The 10025-nt window shown below is 33.8% G+C and overlaps 1 protein-coding gene across 1 annotated transcript; it reads left to right on the top strand.

Moving 5' to 3' along the window:
- The first annotated feature begins 257 nt into the window (after nucleotides 1–257).
- Nucleotides 258–3578, top strand: LOC133804434 (L-gulonolactone oxidase 3). The gene is made up of 3 exons (XM_062242597.1): nucleotides 258–1000; nucleotides 1558–1813; nucleotides 2501–3578. Exons 1-3 carry the CDS (start codon nucleotides 299–301, stop codon nucleotides 3319–3321), a joined length of 1779 nt encoding a protein of 592 aa, XP_062098581.1. The 5' UTR covers nucleotides 258–298; the 3' UTR covers nucleotides 3322–3578.
- Nucleotides 3579–10025: the final 6447 nt, after the last annotated feature.

The following is a 10025-nucleotide window of genomic DNA, read 5'->3' as shown; positions in this document are numbered from 1 at the left end:
TAAAATATATATTTATTATGAAAATATAATATTAATTTTTTTTTATTTTTTAAATGTATGTCAATTTCTAAATAAAATTAGTGTCTTTTTATGGATGAAAACAATATTAATTATATGACAAAAAAAAACTAAATTTCAAATTAATATAAAAAAAAAATATTTACCCACAAGTTTCTATACCAAATTCCATATACCATATAGAATAGTAACCGTTAAGAAATCTTAAGTCTATTTAGAAATCATCATGTATATATAAATATGTCATTTTGGTGAAAAGTACAGCCAAAATAAAATAATAATGCATACTCTAATTTTGTGGCTCATAGTTGGCATCCTACTCGACCCGGGCACAAGGAGGTGGGCCGGTTCCGGTTCAACCACAGTCGCCATGGTGCCGCCAGATCCAATTCAATGCAAGGACCAGACCGGCTGCATTCTCTCCAACTCCTACGGTATCTGGGGAGACCGAAAGGACTGCCATGTTCTAAACGTCACGTACCCAAAAACCGAAGAGGAGATTCGGTTGGCCGTGGCCCATGCAAACAGGAACAAACTCAAGGTCAAAGTGGTGTCCAAATTCTCACACACCATACCAAAACTGGCCTGCCCGGCCGCCGGACCAAATTCCCTCAACTCTTTTCTTATTAGTACCCAAAACTATGATTCCGGGATCGAAATCGACACGAAGAATCTGGCGGTCACGGTGGAGTCCGGCGTCGGACTGCGGCGGCTGATAGATGAAGTTGAGCGAGTTGGACTGAGTTTGGTGGCTTCACCGTACTGGGAAGGCGTTAGTGTTGGTGGGCTTATTAGTACTGGGGCACATGGGAGCTCTTGGTGGGGAAAAGGTGGGGCCGTACATGACCATGTTATTGGGGTTAGTATGGTTGTTCCAGCCAAACCATCAGAAGGGTACGCAAAGATCATCAAAATAGAAGCCAGTGATCCACTCCTTGATGCAGCCAAAGTTTCTTTGGGATTGTTGGGTGTTATCTCTAAGGTAATAATTATTATTAATTGCTACCTTAAATAATGTTCTTTTCATACATAGTAATTTTGGTAAATTAATTATCAGCACATAGATAGAATTATTGCTTATTATTTTCTTAATTTATTCATGTTAAATGTTTCGACCACCATTTTCGAGCCAAAAGAATTAATTTAAATAGTGAATGTTACTCTTTCATAATTAGTAGTGGATGCATTTTTATAATAGCTCCCTCAATTATTGAACATATCTTTTTCTTTTTCTTTCGCCGTGTTTCTTTTTCTTTTTAACTTATTATAACATGGAGCCAGCTACTATTTCGTGGAGAGTTGTTTTAATATTATTAGGTATTTTTATTTAAAAGATGTATATAACATGTAATTCTAATTAAAGAAGATTTGTTAGTAACTTCACATTATACACTAATTAATTTTTTGAATAATTAATTTAATTATCATTGTACGTGTGTATACAATAATTGGGAAAGATTAATTCATATCAATGTTAATATTTGATTGATAAGTCTTAATAATAATAATAATAATAATAGAAGTTGAATCAAATAACAGGTAAAGTTCTCCCTAGAGAAGGGGTTTAAAAGAAGCATAAGCTATAACTTCACGGACGATGGTGGCATTGAGGACACATTGTTGGACCATGCAAAGAAATATGAATTTGCAGACATAACTTGGTATCCATCAAGGCATATAGCTGTATACAGATACGACAATAGAGTTCCTTTAAATGCCTCTGGAGACGGCACCTTCGATTTCATAGGTTTCCAGCCTAATTCTGTCGTTATCTCCAAAACCATTAGAGCAACAGGTAATAATACGTACGTTTCTTTTATTTTACATTAATTATTTATAACAGTTAGATCAAATTTAATTATCTAATGTTAAAAATTATATATATATTATGTTCAAGCTAGTTCCATGTGTACATCACTATAATGATCACTATATATGTGTTTTTTCAATTACTAGGCATGTCTGGTGTGTAAAAATGAGAAAAAGTTAAAGAAATGAAAGGGGTAAAAAAGGGCCAGGTGCGGAAAATGAAACTTCAAGCCAATAAAAAAAATATGAAAACAAAATTGGAGATGAATATAATTATTTTGGCTGCCAGAAAAAGGAATAAAATTAATTTGTACGTATCCATTTTGGAGGGATAAAAAGCTATTATATGGCCCCACATCATGTACATTTACCCTCTTAATTTATTTTCCCCAAGGAAGGAAGTATCTTTCCATAAAAAAAAAAAAAAAAAAACTAGCTATGTTGAGCATTTTTCTATATTCTCTTTACAAAAAGAAGAACCCAAATGTCATCAAGTCACCATATCAGAATCTATTGATATATGTATATCCAATTAATTATAGCATGTAATAATCTATATTATATATATATTTATATATATATGTGAATATGCATGTCATATATATATATAATACTAAAGTACTTTTGAAATAAGGAGTAATTAATATTTATATATATATATATATGCATGCAGAAAAAACACTAGAAAATTCTGGAAACTCAAAGGGAAAATGCACAATGGCAACGACGGTGGTGGGTTACAAAAAACTTGTGGCTAATGGTTTGAAGAACGGATTAATCTTCACGGGCTACCCCGTAGTGGGTCCTCATGCCAAAATGCAAACCTCCGGCTCATGCCTCTACTCCACGCGAAACGACATCTCATGTGCTTGGGATCCAAGAATAAACGGCCTCTTCTTCTACGAAACGACAGCCATTTTCCCTGCTTCGGTCTTCAGAGGCTTCATAAACGACGTCAAAAAACTGAGGGACCTAAACCCAGTAGAAAACTTTTGCGGGGTCGACGTTTACAACGGTTTTCTCATACGCTTCATTAAGGCATCAACGGCTTACCTCGGTCAACCCGTTGACTCCGTTGTCGTTGACTTCAACTACTACCGGGCGAACGAGGCGTTGACTCCGAGGCTTAACCAAGACGTGTGGGAAGAGGTTGAACAAATGGCCTTCTTTAAGTATGGAGCGAAGCCCCATTGGGCTAAGAATCGGAACTTGGCGTTTCTTGGTGTAAAGGATAAGTACCCGAGTTTTGGTAAGTTTACTGGGAGAAAAAAGGAGTTGGACCCTGGGAACATTTTCTCGAGTGAGTTTTCTGATGAGCTGTTGTTTAGGAGCCGAGAAAGTAGTACTGAGAAAAGAGATGGGTGTGCTTTGGAGGGACAGTGTGTATGTACTCAAGATCGCCATTGTAGACCTGATAAAGGGTATTTTTGTCAACCAGGGCTCGTTTATAAGGAGGCTAGAGTTTGTAGGTTTGCTCACTCGTCTGTGTTCTAACACGAACGATCTATATATATATATATATATATATATATATATATTTATGACCTCAATAATAATTATTTTTCTTTTTTCCATCGAAAGACCATTCTCATTAATAAAGTACAAAAAGTGTGTATACACAAGGAAGAAATTATTAGTTAAACTCATTAAGGAAGGAAGTAAATTTGAATTATTTTATCATTGTGAAGCTGATAATATATCTTATAAAATGTATAAATACGAATAATAATTAATATAAATATTTTAGAATATGAGTAACTACTACACATACATATAGAAATATGTTTAAGGAAATTAATTTTCACTCACGGTTAAATGAAGTATAGTCATGCTCAAAATAAACCACACAAATCTCACAAAAGACATAATCAAATAAAAGTTAACCAAACTGAATACAATAATAGAGCAGATCAACCTAAGACCTTAGTTCATCACTAATAAAGACAGACACAGACTCAAAATAATAATAGGTAAAACAAATTAAGTCCATCACCCAAATACATAGAACAATAATACATTTTTAAAGATCGTGCAATTGAGTGATGGTGTTCAAAACCAATCAACAACACCACCCCAAATGTGATCTTAATCGATCACACAAAATTAGAACAAGCAAAAGTTCTCCGAGTAAAACACCATTATTTCCAAAGTAACCCAAACAAAAACAAAACAAACTGAAAACCATAAACAAGACTAATGAAACGAAACCTAGCACAACAACATCACAGACTATAGAAGGATTCACCGTGACTAGTGAACTCATCCCGACCAAGGCCGAGACCCACACTGGCCCCAGAAAAACACCGCAATCCCAGGGCTACCAAGACAACGTCGCACTCCGAAGCCGTTTGGAAGCCCACAATCTACCAAAATTCGTCGACCGTCCAACCCCGAAACCACTGTAGTATAGGACAAACGTCAGCCACTAGATATGGAGACTGGAGAGGACCCCACTGACGGAGAACCCATGTAAAGGAGGGTTATGCAGAGCCGAGCGCCACACGAACAAAGCCAACATGAACGAAGATGTTAAATTACTAAATCCTAAAAAAAATTGCAGAGTTTCATTTATTTATTCAACATATTCCAATTTCAAAATAACTTACAAATTCAACACAAATAAACACAACAATCAAATATGCATAATATTTCATTATTATATCACTGCAACATTCAATTTTCCACAACTTATTTTACTAATCTTCAATCCTAATTTACACTAAATGATTTTAACTCAAATTCTATAGGTAAATATTGCAATATTAATAAATAAAATTAACAAATTCACTTACCGCCAATTTATAATCTTCAAGATAGTTATCACCAATGAAAAGCAAAATACCACCAAAATAGCAGCCCTGCTCAAAATTTAAAAAAGAAAACAATCAAACTTAGTTACATATATAATTATTATAAATTATAATTACGTACAATTTTTAGTGTACACAACAAAGTTTCTATAATAAAGTAAGCATCAAATTTAAACGAGAAGAAATTTTACAATTTAATTAACAAGCAAAAATTAACATGTAACAGTGATAAACACACATGATTTAAGACAAAACTTATTATAAATTATTAAATTTTTATAGAATAATATAATGAATAAAGAAATGAGAAAATTACTAACAAATTATAAATAAATTCAAAATAATATATAAAATAAAAAAAACTCAAATTTTTTTAATGCTCAAAAACACTTCTAAATCAGGATTAGAAATTTATAAATCCTATAGTTGATAAACTCATTATATATTAAAGAAATTACAAATCAATTAGGAATAATGTAAAAAAAAATCAAACAAATAAACAAAAATTTAGTGATCCATAACTATCATGAAGTTCAAGAACACCTTTGAATGCTCAAAATCCAGTCAAATCCGACAAAATCACCCATGGCTGGCCATCTTTTAAACACATGGCCAAACTCCACTTTTTTCTCTAAAAAATGAAAATAAACTAGTTCTTATGATCTATTTCAATTTTTAATAAGAAAAATGGAAGAAAATGATGAAAGAGAAGAAAAAATGGTGAAAAATGGCAAAACCATCATCTTCCGTAGAGTGAAAATGGAAGTTCTGTGTTTTTGCCTCTGTTGTGATTGTGGATAAGTGACGTGAAGTGTCAAGGGTTAGGGTAAAGTTAAAGATTTTTAACTTCGGTTATTAGCTAATAATCGAAGTTAAAAGTAGTCAAGGGTCGCATTTGGTTAAGTGGAATTGAGGACTTTTAACTTCGGTTCTTAGCCAATAACCGAAGTTAAAAGTCTCTAATTCCACTTAACCAAATGCGGCTCTTGTTCTTTGAACTTATGACTTCGTTTTTTCTATATAAACCAAAGTCGTAGCTTATTGACCTTGAAGCGGGACACCTAAAACCGAAGTAAAAATTCATGTAAAGGCTTTAACTTCAGTTTTTTGTTATTCCAGAGGATTATTATGTGTAGGAATCGAAGTTAAGGCTCAATTTTCTAGTAGTGTGGAAGGGTGGGCCTCTCGGCCAAAGCAATTACTATATTATTAATAATATATATTGGTAAAATAACTTTCTCTATAAATTTAATATTTGTCGTGTAGATGTTATGTGTCGAGTATTTTATGGAGAATCTATTAATGCAATTTTATTTTACTTTTGACAATGAAAATGTTTTGTGAAGGAGGGTTTATAAAAAGAGAAATACTAAGGGTCATCCAAGGAAGTGACATACTAATATAGGGTCCCACACATTTTAATTTAATAAGTATTATAAATGTTTTCCTAAGTATTATGGAGAATCTATTAATGCAATTTTATTTTACTTTTGACAATGAAAATGTTTTGTGAAGGAGGGATTATAAAAAGAGAAATACTAAGGGCCATCCAAGGAGGTGACATACTAATATAGGGTCCCCCACATTTTAATTTAATAAGTATTATAAAGTATCACTAACTAATCATAGGATGACACGTCATGTGGTGTTAGGCACCTTAAGGTACCAAATAAAAACACTCATATAAAAAACATTGCTATATACTGCCCACCACCAATTAATTTTGATTGGTTCAATTTAGTGGTGGGTCTCACATAATTAAAATATGGATTTGATAATAAATTACACCAATAAAGATATGTCTTGTAAATTGTAAAATGATGTTGGACACTACACCTTAACAATATTCTTATATAAAAGTCAAAAAGTACATCGTTGACGAGCAAAAGACCTTTGTTGAGGTCGTTTTGCATCGACAAAATCCACCACATAGGAACAATAGTAAAATTTTACTTTCTTATGCAAATTCAAAGTCTTAGGCAAAACCACTTGTTCACACTAATGGCTTACACATGGGCAGAAGTTTTAACGAGATCTTTCTCTACATATGTTTAAAGTGTTGACAAAGCTCTCTTATTTAAAAATAAATAAATAAAAATTTCTAAGAAACAAAAATATATATAATTAAAAACTTTGAAAGTTAAATTTAAATAATTTAAAAGATAAAATAAATAAATCTGAATTTAAATAATATAAACACAATTTAAAATATGTTTAAAATTTATATACTTAAGTTTAATTAACTAAATTATTTTTTAGAGGACGTAGGGAACGGACTTAATCTAAGGTCCTCGCGTGGGTTTTGTCTCCGAGGATATATAGATGTAGAAATATGAAAACCCGGCACATACTGCTACAATGTCTAGTAAATAAGTCTCTTAGACCCTTTAAACATTTTAGAAATAAAAAACTAACAATTTGTTTTTTGATTACAAATACCAACAATTTTAAAGCACACAAAATCCTAAAAACGTGGTGAAAAATAATGGAAAATTTGAGACGTGCGAATGTAGACTATGTCGATGTTGTTATCAAGTATTAACATCTTTTGTTGTCTATGCCAACACTGGATATTTACAGTGTTGACATAGACTTCTAATATGTGTTGGAAAAACTTCAAAGTGTTTGACCACTACTTGTGTTGACACCCTCTTTTCGGAGAATCAGCAGAATTATTTTAATGAAGCTTCACCAATTTTTTTTTTTTAAGTCTTGTATTTTGTAGTCAAGAAAAATAACTTTTTTGTTAACCAAACAAGTTATTTACGAAGCCAAAATGCATCCATACTAACAAATTCAAAATCTATTATATGGATTATGGATATTCTTAAAATTAAACATCCATCTCAAAAAAAATCATCAAACAAGAAACCTAACTCAATGAAAATATATAAAGATAAAAATTTGATTCAGCAAAATCTACTCAAAGAACCACAAATTGTGTCCAAATCAAACCACTCATTAATTTTGTTTCAAAAATAGCAAATTAAGCTATATAGGATTTTTGAGCAAATGTATGTTAAATAAGGGTATGAATTGAAAAATAAATAAATATATACATACGTATATATTTATATCTCTTCAATATAAAATATATATAGATAACAAAAATAATTGATTTTAAGGATTTGTTTTCTAACTTTAATAGAATATTTTAAATATTTAACGAAATATATCTTTAAAATTAATTAAAAATAAATATTTATTAATAAAAAATTTACATAAAATGATAAAACTGACAACATATTAACTTTTTTCCTGACACACGACTTTTTTAACTTTTGTACTATTCAATGTTTTGTTTTCTCAGTACAGACTTTTCAGTTTTGTTTTTAACATAACATTTATTCATTAAGTTATACATATATATATAATGTTGACTCAAGATTTGACCAACTGACACGGAGTCAAAATATGCTTGATATGACTGAAAAAGATGAAAAAAACGTAATGACAAAAGTAAATAAGACACAGTATTTTATAGTGGTTCGGCCCCAGGATCTGGTAATGACCTACGTCCACTTAGAATGATATTGATATAAAAACCAGAAGAGTGATCAAAGAACTAGGGCTCAATGAGTTTCACCACTTTCTCAAGAACAATACGGTATTTCTAGGATAATTACTATAATCTCTCACGTATCAAAAGCCAAAAGTCCCCTCCCTTGAGCTATCTCTTGCTATTTATAGGCTCAAGGGGGATTACAAAAGATTGTTACAGATATTCTTTCCTGAATAATCGGATACTCAGGAGATTGTGTGAGATAAATTCGGGATTCATAAAGATCTTCCCATGAATGTCGCCTTGTACACGGAACTATCGACCAGGCTGGTCGCGGGTAAGACAGGCTCACGCTGCTTCTAATGTGTCCTCTGGTCGATACTCTAGCAGAACGTTTCCAGGTGTCAGCCACGTGTCCAGGGATCACTTGCCACGTCACCCATGCTAATTTTATGGATAACATTTGCCCCCCAAGTTTATTTGCCACGAGCAGTAAATAAACTTTTGGACGAACGACTCTTCGGTAACCCCACCTGACGTGTCAGAACCCTTCGTGTGTTCTTGAAAAAAGCAACCTACCTCTGTCCAATCACGTCCTTTCGGTTCCCCAGAAAAGATTTCGACGGCCATCCCGCTTCCCCATACTTTGAAAAAGGGAAACTAATGATTATACTTTTTACTATCAGAAACAAACTTATATAAGAGCTTCGAAGCCTTTATTATCTTTTTACGCACACCATCGTTTCCACAAGAAAACCTAAAATCCAGAGCCCTTAACGTTCCTGAAGACCGCTCCGTCTGCACTTTCAGGACCCCGTCTGAGAGCTCCTTGATCTCCGAAGATCTTTCTTCCATCTCCACGATCACTTTTCTTGGTAAGTTTTCGAGTTCCCACGCTTCTAATTTTTTGTGATGCATGCTTCTGATTGTGCACTGTTTGATTTTATCTGCTTCTGGTTTGAGACGCTTGTAGACAGAATATTTTGAAGGCAAAATAGGGTTACGAGTTAGTTTAAAATCCGGGATCATGCTTTTTAGGACGTAAAATCGAAGTAAAAATTTAATTTTTAGGCTAGTTGAAAAATAAATTTTTCCCGCCCTAAGGGGAGTTGAAAAAGCTTTTTCAAAAAAACTTTTTACTTTCACCCTTTGATCCGTTTTTCAAACTGTTCGTATAGAAAAATTTAGCCTTTCATTAGAATGCTGTTGTATAAAAACTTAATTTTTATACTCGACCAGCGTTATTCTAAAAAGCTTTTAAAAGTTTTCTATCCTCACCTCCCCATTCTTCTGTATGCAGACCTTAATGCCAGATTTGTGGGGAGGTGAAAGGCCTATTGACGACGACCTCCTCGCCCAGCTGCTCGAGGGAGAAGAACAACCAGCTGACCGTGTCAGGGAGATACCTTTTTCGCGATCCTCTTCCAGACCCCATCCTTCTCCTTCAATGGCCCGTTCCAAATCTTCAGGCAAGAAAAGACTCGAGTCTGAAAACAACCCAAATTCTCCTGCCCATCCTGATTCGCAGGCAAGGGCTCCCTCGACTAGTGGTCGAGAAAATCTTGTTCCTGACCCTAATATCCAAATTAGGGCCAGCCCTCGCCATCAGAACTTGCCTGATGTCGAGTGGTATACTTCCCCAGCCAGTTCAGTAACTCTTCGAATGATTGCTAACTGCTTCAGAAGATCCCCCCTCACAGGGGTTTCCATTATACAACCTGCCGCAGACCAGAGGGCTAACCTCCCCGGAGGTGTCAACAGCGCCTGGTCTCGATATCATATTGAGGCGGGAGCTTATCTCCCTCTTCATCCCTTTTTTGTGGGGGTGGCCAATTATTTCGGTGTCGCCCCCTTCCAAATAACTCCAAACGGATATAGAATGCTGG

The sequence above is a fragment of the Humulus lupulus genome, chromosome X (genome assembly GCF_963169125.1).
Source record: "Humulus lupulus chromosome X, drHumLupu1.1, whole genome shotgun sequence".
Taxonomy (NCBI): Eukaryota; Viridiplantae; Streptophyta; class Magnoliopsida; order Rosales; family Cannabaceae; genus Humulus; species Humulus lupulus.
The sequence above is the reverse complement of the archived record's forward strand: the minus strand, read 5'-3'. Positions and strand labels throughout refer to the sequence as shown.

Bases quoted from the DNA above. Each gene is read 5' to 3' on its own strand.
- LOC133804434 (XM_062242597.1), top strand. From the start codon at position 299: ATGCATACTCTAATTTTGTGGCTCATAGTTGGCATCCTACTCGACCCG. The intron at 1,001-1,557 runs GTAATAATTATT...ATCAAATAACAG, and splicing joins TGTTGGGTGTTATCTCTAAG to GTAAAGTTCTCCCTAGAGAA. The intron at 1,814-2,500 runs GTAATAATACGT...ATATGCATGCAG, and splicing joins CAAAACCATTAGAGCAACAG to AAAAAACACTAGAAAATTCT.